The sequence below is a fragment of the Periplaneta americana genome, chromosome 2, assembly GCF_040183065.1.
Source record: "Periplaneta americana isolate PAMFEO1 chromosome 2, P.americana_PAMFEO1_priV1, whole genome shotgun sequence".
Taxonomy (NCBI): domain Eukaryota; kingdom Metazoa; phylum Arthropoda; class Insecta; order Blattodea; family Blattidae; genus Periplaneta; species Periplaneta americana.
This window is the reverse complement of record NC_091118.1, coordinates 5,151,270-5,170,455: the sequence shown is the minus strand read 5'-3', so window position 1 is coordinate 5,170,455 and position 19,186 is coordinate 5,151,270. Positions and strand designations below refer to the sequence as shown.

Here is a 19,186-nt window from a genome sequence, read left to right as displayed (position 1 = left end):
GAAAAATTGACATTTCACTGAAAACTAGTATTTTTCTGAAAAACTTTGGGTTCCAATGTTCAAAATGAGGGGTCATTTATTAAAATCCGTTCAGCCGTTTTCCCGTAACTTTCATTACCAGTTCGAATTATAGAAGATGAGGGAGTTAAAAGTCACAGTGGTGTAAGTCATATTATTTTTCAATTTTGACATAAGTGTAGAAATGCAATTCACACATGATAAACTGTTAAAGGAAAACTTCAATAAACCGCAGACAGATTGCAGCGCAAGTTAGGTAGGTAAATGGTATAGTGGCTTTGTTATATGCTATAGTGGCGTAAGTCTGACAAACACCGCTAAGCCTGTTAGTGTTTCCAATAGATTACATCTGTTGTGTGTTTGTGCCACTGTTTTCAAAATATTAATGCAGTAAATCATCCCGATATTAAAGAAAAATAAACTTCGAACAATATTAATAGCTTCAGACCAATATCTTTAACCAGCGTTATTGCAAAAGTGATGGAAAGAATGGTAGCATCTAGACTTAACTGGTTCCTAGAATACTACAACCTACTTAATAGTTCACAGACCGGCTTCAGACAGAATCATAGTACAAGCGAAAATGTACTTCTACTAAGCCAAGACATCAAGGAAGCTTTCAATAGACAAGAGGACACCTTAGCCGTATTCACTGATTTTCAGTCAGCATGTGACTCAGTCTGGAGAAATAAATTAACTGAGAAGTTGCAATCAATAGGTGTGAAAAGTAACATGCTGAAATGGATAACCCAGTTTAATTCACAACGATTTTGCGCTACAAAATATAATACATACATTTCCAAATATAAACAAACACACCGAGGACTTCCACAAGGTGCTGTTCTGAGCACAACACTCTTTAATATTTATACAAACGACTTTCCATCAATAATAAAAACTTCAAAAACCAAAATTGCTTTATTTGCTGACGACGTAGTCATTTGGACTCCAGGCTCTCCAAAAAAACCTAAATTAATTAAAGACAGAATAGAAAAAGCCCTAAACAAAGTACATGAATGGAGTTCCAAAAACGTCATGACTATTAATGTAGAAAAAACAACTTATGAATTATTTACACTAAAATATAAACCAGTGAATATTACCATAAATTATAATGATAAACTAATCAAAGCAGTTGATGATGCCAAATACTTGGCCATCACTTTCGACAGAAAACTTAGTTGGAAAAAACATATAAGAAACATCTCAGAAAAGGTTGAAAAGAAACTGCAAATCCTGAAAAGGTTAGCTGGTGCTAAATGGGGCTGCTCAAGGAGAGTCCTTAATACAACATACAAAATGTATATTAAACCAAACCTCTTGTACTGTTCTGAAGCATTAATAACAGCAGCAAATGCTAACATCAATAAACTTGAACAAATACAAAATCAGGCTCTTCGCCTAATCACTGGAGCAGATAATTCCACACCTGTTGATGCCATGCTTGCCTTAACACGGATCCCATCAATAACAAAAATAGAAGAACAAGCACTGCTCCAACATGAGAAAATGTTACGACTGCCAAACTCTAAATGGACAGAAAAGAACCTCCCTTCTCCAATCCTTAAAACTCTAGTAGTTTCCTAGAAAAGGTAACACAGATTAAATCCAAACTGAGCATTCCTAACACAAGAGAAAATTTACTTATAAGAGAAAATCCATTGGAATTATTGCAACCTACCTTCAGTTTGGAATTAACAGAGGAAATAAGTAAATCAGACACACCAAAAGAAATACGAAAACTTCTAGCACTGGAAACGATCAATACTAGATACCCTACAGAAGAATGGCTACACATATATACCGATGGATCCACCACAGAAAACCTTACTGGAGCTGGGGTTACATGTACACATTTTTCCTTTTATCATTCTGTTGGCAGAGACACAACAAATTATGATGGTGAAATAGAGGCTCTCCGACAATTATTAAATCTTCCCTTAAATAAATATAACAAGACAGTAATTCTTTCAGATTCTAAAGCTGCAATTCAGGGAATATGTTCCAATGCTACAAAGAAGTCAACAAAAATAAGGGAATGCTACAAAATGTTAACACAACTCCAAAAAGTTAATAAGATTGTCCATCTGCAATGGATTCCAGCACACTGTGGAGTCATGGGGAATGAAACAGCAGACACACTTGCCAAGAAAGGCACAACAATAAAACAAAAGCCTAAATTTAATTTCTCATATTCCTCAATAAAACGCTCGATCACTACAAAATTTTCTCATTCATACCTACAAGAAATAGAATCAAATGCTAAAGACAAAAAATAGATTACACTACTTTCCAACCCTGATATAATCCCCCAGAGACCAAGGAAAACAGCAGTTGCAGCCTTCAGACTATTGACAAATCATGACTGTCTAGCAAGTCATCTCTACAGAATAGGTATCTCAGCTTCACCCATATGTGTCCTGTGTAACGATCCAGCAGAAATGAATGAAGACCACTTGAAGACCTGTGAAGCATTAAGATCAGAAGAAACTACATTTCAAAAGTATTGGAAAGCACGGCTGCTAATGGCTTCATTGCCAAACGCAAGGCACTAGACAACAACAACAACAACAACAAAATTGTGTTTATTTGTTTTCTTCGTTTGAATTATGGATTCAGTGGAAAGAGAGCCTAATCCTGTGTATGCTTGGGATGAGGCTATTGTTTCTCGAGGATCGCAAGAAATTGGTTCTTCCATTCGAAAACATGTACAAACACGAGCATTCACGTCGAAGCCACTGTTGCCAACATATCGCCCTACAGTCTCGCTAAGTTTCAACAAAAAGTAGCTAAATCTCTCCAAAGTTTGTTAAAAAATCCCCAGAAATGTCGCTAAAAATTAATAATAAATATTAATAAATGAAAATAAGAAAAAACATACATATGCGGAGAAAAATACCATTTCCTCGTCGTCACTCTCTTCTGCGGAGTCTGGTCGGGTTGTGAGACTGTGATGTTGAGGTGGAAGGTGTGAGAACAACTGAATGTGAAACACTGCACTTGATCCAATCACTGACACTACACTTTCTGGCAAATTGTAAGTTTATTGTGGAAATATTCACCTCATCGTTAGAACATAAATTTTTATGTGAAACCTAACACTTCTTAAATATATATTAAAACCAGCAAAAACTTCGGTCTCGCACGAACTGTCTGCACAAAATTCCAAAACTCAATTGCCTTGGATCGATTCGGAGTGGAAAACCTCTGTGTTGCGGGGAAGAACCAAGATTACATTAGCTGTATCTCGCGACTCATCACGTGTCAATCAAAGTTGCCACCGTTTATAAGTGTTGGAGCATATTAACCTTAGGAGCAGTAGCATTGATAGAGAGACCTTACCACTGAAAATCATTGAATCAGCATCTTTCACCCCTGATCACTGATCACAAATATAGTATGAGATCAGGGCTTTCACGTATGAATCATTAGACTACTTGGTCATACACCCATGCCTCTTCTAAAACTAAGAAGTGCATGAATTCAGTTGAATGTTTTAACTTAAAAGAAAGAAAAAAGTTGTAGTTGTTTTCTAATGCCAGTCATTTGACCTCTTGCACTCCAAAATTTTTCAAAGATATTATCATGGCCAGCCACTGAAGCACAGATTTTGGGGTGTTCCGAATCCGAAAGAAAAAAGTGGAAGAATATAAAAATCAGCAGAAAAGTCGCTAATCGTATTTTATAAAATTTGTCGCCGAGACTGATTCAAAATTCCCTAGATTTAGCGACTTATCACTAAATATGGCAACACTGGTCGAAGCACGTCGTCATGTACAGTGACACCTGCACCGGTCAAAACCGGAATATCAAATCCGTTTTATTCCTCATAAAGTTGACACAAACTGAGTCTAATACTATCGAAGTCATGGATCGTAAAATTATGCCCAACACTTCCGAATTTGGATCGATTGACGTGTTTGCAAAACACAAACCCATTTTTGTACCAGATGATTGATACGATGTTATAATGAAATGCTGAAGAAAGAAGTCATTTCTACTAACGAAAATGACGCGACAAGATTTTAAATTGGTTGCTACGCTAGAAAAATGTAACACAAAAAAAAGAAAAATGAATGAAACTCACCATTCAACGGGCTCAAAATCCAGTAGATCAGGATTTCAAAAGATCAGCCTTATACCGTATTCTACAGAGAAACACTGAGTGAAGAGTTCCCATTTTCCGTGTTGAATTGGAAACCTGGGAGGACAGGTAGACCATCATCCATTGGAGTGCGACTGAAGAAATCCTGTACACACAACCGACAAAAATTGAGAGAGAGAAGAAAATGGACATATAGATCTACTTCCATACATACCACCAATCCATCATGTATTTTTTCAATCTCTTCAAACAGAAAATGGATACGAAAAGATAGACTATGATTGTTTTAATATTCTGACACTTCTTTTATTTTCAAATGAATTTGTGACTTTTATCATTTTCTTAAGCTCCTTTTATTTTTAAGTCTGTTTGTGAATATTTAATATAATTATGCCAATTTATAATTTTTCAATCTCTTCAATCAGAAAAGCTGAGATATATAGGTAGATGTGAGTCCACAAGCACTTGTAGAACAAGAAGATCCGTGAATAAGTCATGATTTTTTTTTCACTATCATTCTTTTAATATTTTCAAACTTCATTTATTTTCAAGCCACTTTGGTAATGTTAAAAGTCGATATGTACATATTTTTAATTTTCATTCCACTTTTGTGGAAGCAAAAATATGTTTTATTTAACCTTTAAGTCACTACAGATATTTTCTGTTAGACTACACAGTGGCATAAGTCATTTGCAGGTTAGGTTATCAAAATAATACTTGCAAATCTAGTCTTTCAGGTAAAGCTCCCTGTAAAGCAGATTTGAATAATTTCAAGGGAAAAATTGTTCCGGGGCCGGGTATCGATCCCGGGACCTCTGGTTGAATGTAACAGCACTCTACCAACTGAGCTACCACGGAACTCTACCCGACACCGTCTCAACTTTTCCCTTTATATCCACACAACTCGCGTGGGCTGACGAAACACCAGAGACCCACATCAAGTGCACACAATCTCTGTGTGACTTGGAATTGTGGTTTTCTGTTAACGTACACAGTGACGTATATATTATGCAAATCTAGTCTTTCAGTAAAGCTCCCTGTAAAGCAGATTTCAATAATTTCAAGTCACACAGAGATTGTGTGCACTCGTTGTGGGTCTCTGGCGTTTCGTCAGCCCACGCGAGTTGTGTGGATATAAAGGGAAAAGTTGAGACGGTGTCGGGTGGAGTTCCCTGGTAACTCAGTTGGTAGAGTGCTGGTACGTTCAACCAGAGGTCCCGGGATCGATACCCGGCCCCGGAACAATTTTTCCCTTGAAATTATTCAAAATAATACTTAATTGGAAGAATTACATCTCTATTCACTTCCCTTAACTTGGGACAGGCCCTTAGGTTATATTCAATGCGTTTCCGTAACGAAATTGATGCTTCAGAATTTATTACAGCATTTCTAATAAACCTCTTTGTCTCTCAAAATGAATAAAATGTGACTTACACCACTGTGACTTTAACCCTCTCATATTTATCTATGACTGGAATCTAAAATGATCTTTATTTCGTCGCCCTTAGCAACCTAAACAATGACTTTATTCACAGCACTGAATCAAAAGTTTTTAATCAGTCTATCCAAAACAATAAAAGCATTAGCAACAATAAAATTCATACATCCATTCGTCAGTGGCGACTCCTGCATATTTCTTAAGAGGAGGAAAGAAGTTAACAGCGCGAAATGACATCTTCTTGAATGAAACATGCTACAAATTAGCCTATATGCATACATGTAAGACCAGGTAGTGTTGGGGTTGGTCTTCCCTTCTGTATAGCAATAATCTGTTCTTGTAAACTGAGTTTCCTAAATTGTCCAAAATATATTATGTTTTCACTTCCATTCATTGTTGAATAATTGCGCAAATTAACAATTACAAGGAAATTCACAACCTCGTAGCCTTTTTTGTATGTTAAAAATAATGTAGTTTGGAGTACCTACTTTCAGTTTCAAATAATATATTTGTACAAAACTGACAACTTGGCTGTTGCCCTGTGTAGTAAACAATGAATAGAAGTGAATTTCAGGGGCCAACTATGTAGAACTACTTCCTCTTTGTTTTACATAAACCCGACTTTAACTTTCAAATATCCACGAAAGTTTAAAACCATGAATAGTAGCCTATATAAAGTGCAATGAATAATATTTTTGATTTATAATTAAAAAAAAAAAGTTTATATGGTGTCCTTCATAGCGTTGCGTTAAGACCGTTTTTGTTGTGTCTCCTCCTAGATGTGTTACAGTCCGGTTGAATGCAACATCGTTAGGTGGCAGCGGTAGCGAGCTTGCTGCACGACCAGTCGGTTTCTATTTCCCGCCCATGCGCTGATTCAGAGGAGGATCTCCTCCCTCTCCATTCATTCACTTGCTTTAAAACTCTGCTTCTTTCTCTGGCCGCTAGTGCGCTGTTGTCTATGTGTGTTAACTGCAGTAGAGGAGGAATGGAGTGCCTTTCCTCCACACAAACAATCTCGCATCTTTCTCACAGTTTTCTAGCAGCACATGAGCGCGCATCGTTTAAAACTCGATCAACCGAGTTTTTCTTATAGCTGTGAACTTAAAAATTATCGAATCTTCCTCGAATTTCAAGGCACATATTTTATTTGGTATTTACTTTCAAAAGAAGAAAATGTGAGGAGGACGTTCCTCCCTTCCCTCCCCCGAGGAACCGCCATTGCCATTCATTCATTAATAACTTCTTAACAAACAACACATTACAAAGAAAAGGCTTACCTACAATTTAAAGTTAAATGTATATACCAGTAATGGATAAAATAATGTATAGCACATGAGAGTAAGTAGATTTTATGTGCTTGTGGAAATTATCACCCTCAGTTTCACATCGGGAGCTACAATTTCCACTCGCTGACAAAATCTAATTTTACTCTCTCATGCTATAAATTACTATTTCATTGAAATAAAAAGATCAGGAAAATTTGTGAAAAATTTAGATGTAAGCACATATATACAGTCCGAAGAACAATATCTATGTAAAGAAAAAAAAGTGTAGTGTCAATGGCACTAATAGAGTACGGTAACTAATAAACTTCTATTTTATGTAACTTTGTGTAAAATGGTAAAATGAATGTCAGTAGGTAATGTCTTCTTAAATCTTCAAACCTACCAACAGTTTCACCAAAATTATCACACCAGTTCATATAAATAACCAATTCTGTGGTTGAAGTAGAAAGAGCAAGACTACTGTACATCTCACCATCTGAATCTTTAAACACCTAAACTGAATAAACAGGTTATAAAAGAAACACTTCATGTAAATTTATAAAACGATTAATTGCTTTTGGCAAGTACTGGGTCAATAAAATCCTACCTTGAATTCTTGACTGTGACAATGCTAAAAATAAGCTCAGTTCACTTACCGCTGAGGTTACTTCCCAAAAATGAAATAAAAGTGTGTGTATGTGTGTATCCAATGCCTACCCACTTGACTTACGTGATTTGCATTCCATATATTGCAGACAGATGGCAGGACTGTGTCTCATTTTCAAGTTGCACACCACTTCGGCAGGCCACACTGTGCATGATGTGTACCTGTGGAGAGTTATGTCCATGAAATAAAAGTATACAATTTTTTTTATTCTACCCACCCCACCTTCACTACCAACAGAATATACCGTGTGCAAGAAGCGCTTTCTTAAATCCTCACTACTGCCAAATGATAATGATATAACACAGTATACAGGGTGTTTAAAAAATACGGGGCATAATTTCAGGTATGTATTTCCCACATGTAGACAATCCAAATAGTTCATTACAACATGTGTCCGGAAATGTTTCATTTCCGAGTTATGGCCTTCACAACATTGAAATTCGCCGGAACATTTTTCTTTCCGCAGGTCGTTGCCGTCAAAGAAGACATTAAGAGGGCACTCTGACAGTTCATTCCGAGGCGAAGGTTACATTCAGTGTTGTGTAGGCGTTAGACTGTGCGACATGTATTCAAATCAAGAGCTGGCAGAGATACACTTCATGTACGGTAAGGCGGACGGCAATGCTGCGCTGGCTCGTCGTTTGTACCAGGAGAGGTACCCACAGCGACAATGTCCAGATCGGAAGACATTTGTACGTCTCCATTACCGTCTGTGCGAGTATGGAAAATTTAACTCTCCTGGTTTGGGAAGGGGACGACCAAGATCTACAACTCCAGAAGTACAGGAGGAGATTCTGGAGGCTGTGAACATGACTCCTTCTATCAGCACAAGAAGGGTAGCGTTGCAAGTCAATGTTTCTCATACGACTTTCTGGAGACTGTTGAAAGAGTATCAATTGTATCCTTATCATTTGCAACGTGTACAGGCCCTGTCACCAGCAGATTACCCTGCACGAGTTAGGTTCTGTCAGTGGTTCTTGCAACAGTGTGGTGTAAATCCGAACTTTCCTGCCTTAGTATTATTTACAGATGAAGCACAGTTCACAAGAGATGGCATAACAAATTTCCACAATCAGCATGTATGGGCGTATGAAAACCCACGTGCAACTGTTCCATCTCATCACCAGGTGCGGTTCTCCTTCAACATGTGGGCCGGTATCATTGGTGATCGATTAATTGGACCCTGTGTACTTGTAAACAGACTTACGGGGCAGGCGTACACAAACTTCCTGGAAAACACCATACCTCATGTTTTAGAAGACATTCCACTGATCAATCGTCAACACATTCACTTCTTGCATGATGGCGCTCCTGCACACTTCAGTCGTACGGCTTGCCAGTACTTGGATCGAAGGTTTCCTGATCGATGGATAGGTAGAGGTGGCCCAATTGCTTGGCCTCCACGCTCACCTGATCTGAACCCTCTCGATTTCTACTTGTGGGGCCATTTAAAATCATTGGTTTATTCGTCTCCGGTGCCTGATTTGGAATCCCTTCGGAATCGAATTGTGGCATGTTCTGAGGACATACGCAATACTCCTGGAGTTTGGGATCGTGTTCGCAGGTCAATGAGACATCGATGTGAGGTCTGTATTCAAGGAGGAGGTGGACATTTTGAACATCTTCTGTATTGACAATGACCTGCGGAAAGAAAAACGTTCCGGTGAATTTCAATGTTGTGAAGGCCATAACTCGGAAATGAAGGATTTCCGGACACATGTTGTAATGAAGTATTTTGATTGTCTACATGTGAGAAATACATACCTGAAATTATGCCCCGTATTTTTTAAACACCCTGTATATAAAATATTCAATAAGAGGACAGCGAAGCCTTCCATTTTGCTATATTTTGAATAGTTTTCCAGAAAAACGTGCATTTTAAAAGACATGAATTAGGAGAACTTGCAACACTGCGCCATACAAGCAGCTGGGGGTTGTGTTGCTCTGAACGAACCCCTCCACTTGGGGTTGTTGAAGGTCAATATCATCATGCCATGTAGGCCTACATTGCATTTAAACTCGTAAGAAACAATACAGATGATATACTGTTTAATTTTTGTGTTTAAACTGTGGTAGACAACGGAGAATGAACACTGCTTGTTTCAAACTAAACAAAATCAAAATAAATCCTACAACCTAATATTAATTAAACGCTGAAAGAACACAGGAAATAAGACTCTTTCAAACTAAATGGATAAGATTAAGAAATGTTTCTACAGTCCCATTTTAATTGAATATTGTAGAGATTTTGAACAAAACAGCAATTATGCATATTTCATGTTATAAAAATAAAATGTTAAAACATTTGAAACTCAAAAGGAAAAAATAAAAATACGATATGCTTATTTTACGTTGAATTTTTTATTTTTATTTTAAGCTTTGTGATGTTTATTTTTCAAAATCCAGTCATTGTGGTACACCTGGAAACGAGAAAGTCGATAATATTGCAAAACAGGCAACATATTTGCAAGCAAGACCTCTTCAAGTGATATCTCTATCCAGTGCTTTTGCTTCAGTAAAGTCTCATTTTACAAAAATATGGATCAACAACTGGCTCTCTTCTGACAAAGGAAAAATTTTACAGTCTGTACAAAAGAAACCAAATGACCTGGAAATGTACAAAAACTTGCCCAGACATGTTCAAACATTTTAACAAGAGCCAGAACAGGTCACATTGTCACTCAATTGTACCTACACCGATTTCACATTTCTGATAATCCTACTTGTCTGTGGTGTAATAATCATGATGAACACATTCTTCTATACTGTCCATCCATAAACCACAAAAGAAGTAAATTAAAATCATCAGTACCAGTTGCAGAAGACACAGCCCTGCAGTATAAATTGACTACACCCCAACTCTGGCTACTAGCAACAGGCATCTATAATGAACACCGATCAAAATACCCCTCATTTCTCGTGAAAAACAACAACTGAATAGACTATAGTGGACTTTATGTTGTCAGCAAACAGCTGAATGCATTAAGAAGATTGATTGATTGATTAATGTCGAAACACTGATTTTATTGGAGGTACTGGTACCGGTACTAATAAATATAAGTTTATTCTATAGAAAACTTACATTTTTACTCCTGTGAGTGGTTGTGTAGGCAGGAGGATCTATAATGCTGTTAAGATGACTATTGTAGCAGGTTTAAGTTTGGGATGTCTTCTTCGAGATGAGATGTCTTCTCATGAAGGACGACTTGGTTGAAATTGACTTGGAACTATTAAATTAAGTGTGAAATTCCTTGTTAAATGTCAGATTTGTTCTTGTGTTTGTCACTTGTATTTGTTAATGTTTAAATTATTTGTAATTTATGTTGAAATTTTTGTATGTTGTATTTTATTTCATGTATATTGTATTTTAGCTTTTATATGTTGCATCTTAGTCACAATGTGATACATTTGACATGTCCCATATCATATACGTGAACAGTTGGACGCAATAAATGAATATGAATATTAATATGTTTTGCTGTTACGTACACTGCACAGCTAAGCAGTTTTAAATATGCCATGCAACCTATCGCACTTCCGTGCCATAATGAGATGGGTATGAATAAGGATAGAATTCAGTTCGTTTCCCAGGAATAATTTGCAACATTTTCCATTAATTAATATCAACACAAAGTTCAAGCAACACGCAAGCAAAATTAATACTCAGAAATGTCACAAGAAAGAAACAATTCTCACTTACACAGATAATGTATTATATGACTTTCTTGTGTTAAATTCTAACGTACCTTGTTCACATGTTTCGACCTATTTATGGGTCATCCTCAGAACTGGTCGTTGTTGGTCTTGGCGCCTCTTGTTTTGTTTCCTGTGAGGGTATGTTCGTGTGGTGTAATGTGGAGTCAAAGAGTGTGTGTGTTCTGAAATTGAGTTGTGTGTTGAGAATATCGTTGGGGTGTGTTTTCGTGTGTCTGTATATTTCATATTGTTCTAGTGTGTTGAGTTTCTGGCTTTTTGGTTGGATGTGTAGTATTTCCTCGTCTGTGTTGATGTCTCTGTATGTGTGGTTAGCATTTGTGATGTGTTCTGCATATGTGGAGGTGTTTTGTAGTTTTGTTATGGCTGTGATGTGTTCTCTGTAACGTGTTTGAAACGATCTGCCTGTCTGTCCTATGTAGAAGTTGTTGCAGGTGTTACATTTGAGTTTCTATACGCCTGTGTGGTTGTATTTGTTTGTGTTAGAATTTAACACAAGAAAGTCATATAATACATATTCCGAAGTGATACAGTGTTAAAAGTTGTGTAATCAATGTGTATACACAGATAAGATCAGCAACATGTGTCATACTACACAGAACTGCAAACCGGCTTCTAAAATATTTTTGTCTCTGTTTGTAGGTCTGTAACGAGTTATTATTAGTGCTAGCATTCTAGGATTTGTACCGCTAACTGCAGCTTTATCGAAGTTCAGCTTGGCAACAAACATTCATTATTTCACACTAAACGAAAACTCTGGCTTTATTCCTTCCCTTACGAATCTGCAGTGGGATCTCATTAGTATGTTCCTCATTACTGCGTTTTCCTGTAGAGGACATCTATTAAAAGAAGATCTAGTCCCGTTCTGCTAAACATAGCCTGTGCTAAACCTTTAGAACATTTTCGAATTTTTGACATTTAAAGTCCTTTGGTTCCTAGGAAAACGCGCGCGTGTGTGTGTGTGTGTGTGTGTGTGTGTGTGTATAATGCTCTGGATTTAACAACGAAGTCATCATCCTTCTTGCTTCCCAATATTTTGATGGAAGGTCCACAAATGTCCTAAGAGTTTCACAATTAGCCAGGTGCTCCATCTCCATGTCCTCTTCTCTGGTGCACAGTAAGCATTTAGGTGAATTCAGTACTCCAATACGATGGAGGTGTTTACTGAGGCAATCAATGTAAACATGGCCACGGCAGATTTTCGAGGTAGATCAGGAATCAGTTTTGGATCTTTGAAGGATTCTTTCCATTTTGCCTGTTCGCTGTAACTTATTCTTTTTATGACTCGCTTTATTGATTCATATGGGAATTTGAAATTTGTTTTTAAGTTGGTATAAGTTCCTTTCTTTGCTAACATATCTGCTTTCTCGTTACCGTTCAGTCTGCAGTGGGCCGAGATCCATTGGAAGACCACTTTTTTATTTAGCATTTGAATTTGTTTTACCATGCAATGAATTTCTTTTACTTTTTCCATTTTAGGGGATGTAGTTGAGCTGATGGACTGGATTGCAGCTTTGGAGTCAGATAGGATGACTATGTTTTTGCACTGGTTTAGCCAAACAAATACATTTTGAAGTGATGTATAAATGGCTTCAACTTCGCCATCAAAATTTGTTGTGTACTTGCCAACATTTTTATAAAGAGAAAAGTATTGGCAAGTAGCTCCTGCTCCAGCTCCTTCATTTTGATCCACGAGAGATCCATCAGTGTAAATGTACAACCAGTCCTTCTGTGGATATTTTCTATTAATTGTTTGTAGGGCAATGGCTTTTGCTATTTCTGGATTTATATCTTTTTTGTTGAAGACTTCATCAAGATCCTAGGAAAACGTATTCTACTGCATATTAGGCCTATACAACGATATTATTATTATTATTATTATTATTATTATTATTATTATTACTACTACTATTATTATTATTATTGTTGTTATTATTATTATTATTATTATTATTATTGTTGTTGTTGTTGGTATTATTATTATTTTTATCTTATCTTAGATTGCAATTCTTCTTAAATCGTGTCAGCAGATGTCCTGCAATAACAATGTTACAAATTCATGCTTTATAGTATAATCAGAAACTAGATTAAGACCTAGAAATAAGATTGACAAAACCATGATTTGTAAAAATCTTTCCTTGCAGGTATCTGGGTTATGGTCTCACACAGTGCCCAATAAAATGTATAATTAAGTGTGAGAAGCAAACATGAATGTATTAGCCTACCATTTCAGAGGACGAGGTGTGACGTCCATTGTATGCAGTTTTAAGTTGCGTATACTCTTTCTTTGGATGGGAAGGGGGGAAGTGGAGTTTCGCTTCACCTTGCTTCTTGCAGCTCTGCCAACAAGATAAAAATAAAATCAATAATAATACTGCACTTAAAGAAGATGACGTTAAGTCAAGATCCAGCCATTGGAAACTAGAATACCGGTACTGCATTTCAAATTATAGACAGAAAAGGTGGTTAATGTAGAGTATCCACCGGCCACTGAACGAATATTGCACACTTTTATCAATGCCAATGGGGTGCTATAAACCAATTTTCAAAATTTTATCACAACACATTTCAATTCTTATTGTACTATATAATAGAATTATTACATTAACACGTTTAATAGATTCAAAAAACGGGCTCTCAAGTGTTGTCGGAAAAATTCACCATTAAAATGGGACACACTCACGGACAGAACGCGAATTCGATTATGCACACTGTTCAAAACATACAGAGGTGAGCCTGCCTGGAGAGAAATAAAAAATAGTTGCAGCCGCCAAATTACTCTTCAAGGAACGACCACTCATATAAATTGAGGGAAAGAAGACAGAGGACAGACACTGGAAAGTTTTATTTTCTCAATCGTACTATCAGGGACTGGAATGCTTTACCTGTAGACTTACTAAAGGCTTTACCAACAACCAAAAATGTATTTAAAAATAGGCTTAAGGACTTTACTAATAGACGGTAATTATACACAGTATTTAAAGGGTGTAAATGATATGTTGTTATTGAAGTGTTGTATCAGTGAAGAAGTATGTTGTGTCAGTGAAGTGTGCTGTGTAAGTGAAACGTGTTCCTGTCAGTGAAGCTTTATAGTTTATAGTGGCAGTGCAAAGTATTTGAACAGTGAAATATTTTTGAAGTGTTAGTGAAATCAGGATAGAATCAGTGAAATGTGTCGTAGTTCCAGTGCAGTGAGTGAGTTGACAGCAAAATGAGTGTAATGTTGAAAGGTACTTGTGCAGATACGAACATATCATACTCGTGGGGTTTAGTTCGAACTTAGGTTTAAGATACAAATTAGATTTACTTTAAATGTTATTTTAAGTGATCGTGCTTCATTTAATTTAGGATGTTCCCTGTTATTATTATTATTATTATTATTATTATTATTATTATTATTATTATTATTATTGTTATTATTATTATTGTTATTATTATTATTGTTAGTATTAATTATTAGTATTATTATTAATTGTATTTTTTATTCATTGTGTTTATTATTGTCATTACCGTATTGAGTGTAATTAGTTACCACTGCCACCAGGTATATACCCATTGCAGTGTGAATGTTGTTTTCTAATGCCAGGCGTTTGACAATAAAGTCATTTGACCTCTTGCACTCCAATATTTTTCAAAGATATTATCATGACCAGCCACTGAAGCACAGATTTTGAGGTGTTCCGAATCAATTTCTTGGTTTGAGTTGCACAATGGGCAGTTAGGGGACTGATATATTCCAATTCTATGCAGGTGTTTGGCCAAACAATCATGGCCTGTTGCCAATCTTTGCAGTGTGAATAAATACATACATACAATATATCACAAAACATATATTGGACGAACTAAATGTAATTATTACAAAAGTCGCCATATTTTCTTTCTCGAATTACGATCCACTTCCACTAGATGGCTACTGACACGAGCAGCAGGGCCGGCAATACATGCAAACGAAATTATACTAAATAGGAGGAATGTTACTAGAGGTGCGTAGTATTATGTGACAGGTTAGGTTAGGTTGGATTAGGTGTGTAGTATTATTATTATGTTGCTGACAATGAAATCCATTATTACATTAAAGAAATATGGCCGTTTTCTGTATTCACTCGCAATGATTTTGGTATATAAGCAAAGCACGTATTTAGGGCGGGTTGGGTGCGCTTACAGCTCTCCCAGCAATCACATCAATTTCTGCTAATCAATACTATAAATCTAAGGCATTTTCAAAAGATAAAGGAACCCTGTAATACTCATAAACTTGTACGTAGGCTGTTTAGTAATGAATATTTATGATATTTTACTTACAAAGTTTTGAATTTAAAATTTACACTTAATGTTATGTATTAGCATAATGTGTCAACTATTTATTCTGGGAATCATATTGAGCATGATTATAGCCGTTTATACTGAGCACCAGTTTTTGTTTTGATGACTACATCACACACAGACAATCCCAATGTGAATGGAGGGCCGTTGGTCAGTGGGTTATCCAGACCTAGGTGGGAGGATTGTTGAGCAAATTCACCGACTGCACCTCCTCTTTGCCAAGTGAGAGACGCTTGAGCATGCTGTGGCAGGTCAGCACGCAAAATGGCGTTTCCTTCATTTTGATGAAACATTATACTGCTGTGACTCGGTCCCCAGAGCCTCACTTGTTAAAGCAGGGTGTACCACGTGCAGGATGAGGATGGGCTTTGGGTAGGAGAGGTTGTTGGAGATGCATCACTACCCCTTACACCCCAGGAAAACAAACTAAATTCTAATGAATGCCAGAATCTTCCACCGAATATCATGTCAAGAGAGATTTCCTTTGTGAAGTGTAGGAGGATGGAAGTATAAAAATTGGAAATTTATCTTTTGAAGAGGTGGAAAAATTCAAATATCTTGGAGCAACAGTAACAAATATAAATGACACTCGGGAGGAAATTAAACACAGAATAAATAAGGGAAATGCCTGTTATTATTCGGTTGAGAAGCTTTTATCATCCAGTCTGCTGTCAAAACATCTGAAAGTTAGAATTTATAAAACAGTTATATTACCGGTTGTTCTGTATGGTTGTGAAACTTGGACTCTCACTTTGAGAGAGGAACATAGGTTAAGGGTGTTTGAGAATAAGGTGTTTGGGAAAATATTTGGGGCTAAGAGGGATGAAGTTACAGGAGAATGGAGAAAGTTACACAACACAGAACTGCACGCATTGTATTCTTCAGCTGACATAATTAGGAACATTAAATCCAGACGTTTGAGATGGACAGGGCATGTAGCACGTATGGACTAATCCAGAAATGCATATAGAGTGTTAGTTGGGAGGCTGGAGGGAAAAAGACCTTTGGGGAGGCCGAGACGTAGATGGGAAGATAATATTAAAATGTATTTGAGGAAGGTGGGATATGATGGTAGAGAATGGATTAATCTTGCTCAGGATAGGGACCGATGGCGGGCTTATGTGAGGGCGGCAATGAACCTCCGGGTTCCTTAAAAGCCGGTAAGTAGTAGTAGCATAGGAGGAAGTGAAAATCTGACAGACATGATCAATCTCTTAAATATAGGCTATAGATAATTTTATTGCCGCATGGCATTTTTCGATATGAAAACTAAGAATAATTACACTAAACAAAGAATTTCCTGACAATAATTACATGAAGCAAAGCATTTCCTGACATTAATTTGGCAAACGAAACTGACTTTTCGCTGGTACCGTAACAGAAGAAGAGAGAAACAAGCTTAGCCAGGAGTTTGCAGAACCTTGTGTAGACAGAGGTGCACTCAACACATGACTTGGCTGCTTGCTCAGACAGACGCCATCATTTGTGCATTCCATGTTCGTGTTAGCAACTACAATTAAGGGAAATATACAATCAGGGATGGAACACAGAGTGATTTATGCAGGAAAACTTTAATACAAAATATTCAACATATAACATCAGGATTCAGGATGCTACACGATGATTCAGAATGATTGTAAATTGAGGTATGATAATGCATCCAACATTTTACAGCAGAAAATTATCTTCTAATACTTATTGTTAACTTACACTGTACCATAATGTCAATAAATTCCTTGCACAATATTAAAAAATGATTCAGCAAAGACATACTGAGTCAGAAGTATGTTGGGGAATGTAACAGTTGACATAACAAACCAGATATCATAGCTCTTACGAAAATTAGAATAATATAGGTAATTAAAAGAGGCAATTCTGATAGATGTCACAATCTCAAACATATCAAATTTAATTACAGTCTGCATGTATACAAACAAAATATCAAAATAAGGTATGTGCATAGAAACTTTCTATGATTACAAATGGACAGGCCAATAATTTTGTAACAGTGTACATTACGAACTTAATACTAGTATCATAAGGAAGAAACACTCAAAGAATACCTGTTCTGAGTATTGCGATATATCTAATTGCCGACGGAAACAATAGAAGGCAGCAGAAGTGGATAGAAACTGTTAATGTTGGTTTCTTTTGTTCGGGTTTGCCAGCAGAGGACCTGTTACCACACCTGACTGACATCTCAATGTCCATATCCATCTAAATGAACAATTGGAAGAAGGTGGATCAGGCATGCTGGACGTCGTCTGCAAACGGCCATCAAAGTCCCCTGTCATGAATATGTATCTCCTTATGGGGTTGCATAAAAGATATCACCTATGTACTTCCACTACAAAAGCAGCGACAACGTATCTCCAGTGTGACTGAGTCCATTCTAGAAGATATGTTGTAACGTGTGTTGCATGAGTTGGATTATCGCCTTGATGTCTGCTGTGTGACATGTGGGCCCACAATGTGAGGTATGCATTGTAACATTCTTAAGTTGCTCTATATGCACACAGAATTATTCCACTTCAGAAACAACTAAGTAAACTAGAAGAACTATTTCAATGGATACCTAGTCATTGTGGTATACCTGGAAACGAGAAAGTCGATAATATTGCAAAACAGGCAACATATTTGCAACCAAGACCTCTTCAAGTGATATCTCTGTCTAGTGCTTTTGCTTCAGTAAAGTCTCATTTTACAAACCTATGGATCAACAATTGGCTCTCTTCGGACAAACGAAAAATTTTACAGTCTGTACAAAAGGAACCAAATGACCTGAAAATGTACAAAAACTTGCCCAGACATGTTCAAACATTTTTAACAAGAGCCAGAACAGGTCACATTGTCACTCAATTGTACCTACACCGATTTCACATTTCTGATAATCCTACTTGTCTGTGGTGCAATAATCATGATGAAGATCTGGAACACATTCTTCTATACTGTCCATCCATAAACCACAAAAGAAGTAAATTAAAATCATCAGTACCAGTTGCAGAAGACACAGCCCTGCAGTATATATTGACTACACCCCAACTCTGGCTACTAGCAACAGGCATCTATAATGAACACCGATCAAAATACCCCTCATTTCTCGTGAAAAACAACAACTGAATAGACTGCAGTGGACTATAGTGGACTTTATATTGTCAGCAAACAGCTGGATACATTAAGAAGATTGATTGATTGAAGGTGCTCTTTCTGGTGTCATGTACATATGACTACGGTGATTTTCTGTGGACACTCTGTATAGTATGTTAGCAATTGGAAGATATGTAACTGATGTGGAAATGATGTCATCAGTCATATCAGCCACGGATGCAATCCCACACTCTCTTAGGAGGCTTGTAAATGCCTGGACATTCACGTTTTTGGAAAAAACTGTGCTGTTATGTAAATTTTACATACAGCTTTCTCGTAAAAGGGACATTTTGTTGGATTCTGGATCTCATTTTTCTAATTTGATGATAAGAGATCATTGCATTCCCTCACACTTGTGAAAACATGTGTCTACACAATGGAAGAAAAGTGAGTGGAGAAATGAACAGTTCATTTTTTCTGAAATATTCTTATTAAGCAGATTGGTACTAATGATTTTTAAAATCCTTCAACGTCTGACAAGGAAACAGAACTTCAAAATAAGTACT

General features: G+C 36.8%; 1 protein-coding gene across 1 annotated transcript in view; it reads right to left on the bottom strand.

Moving 5' to 3' along the window:
• Positions 1-19,186, bottom strand: part of LOC138711949 (fatty acid synthase-like) — a 147,644-nt gene that overhangs the window by 4,672 nt on the left and 123,786 nt on the right. The window contains exons 37-39 of the mRNA XM_069843256.1: positions 13,436-13,549; positions 7,560-7,657; positions 4,106-4,268 (exon numbers count right to left, since the gene is read on the bottom strand). Of these exons, the coding sequence (XP_069699357.1) occupies positions 4,133-4,268; positions 7,560-7,657; positions 13,436-13,549 (348 nt within the window). The 3' untranslated portion in view covers positions 4,106-4,132. The remainder of the gene's footprint in view (positions 1-4,105; positions 4,269-7,559; positions 7,658-13,435; positions 13,550-19,186) is intronic.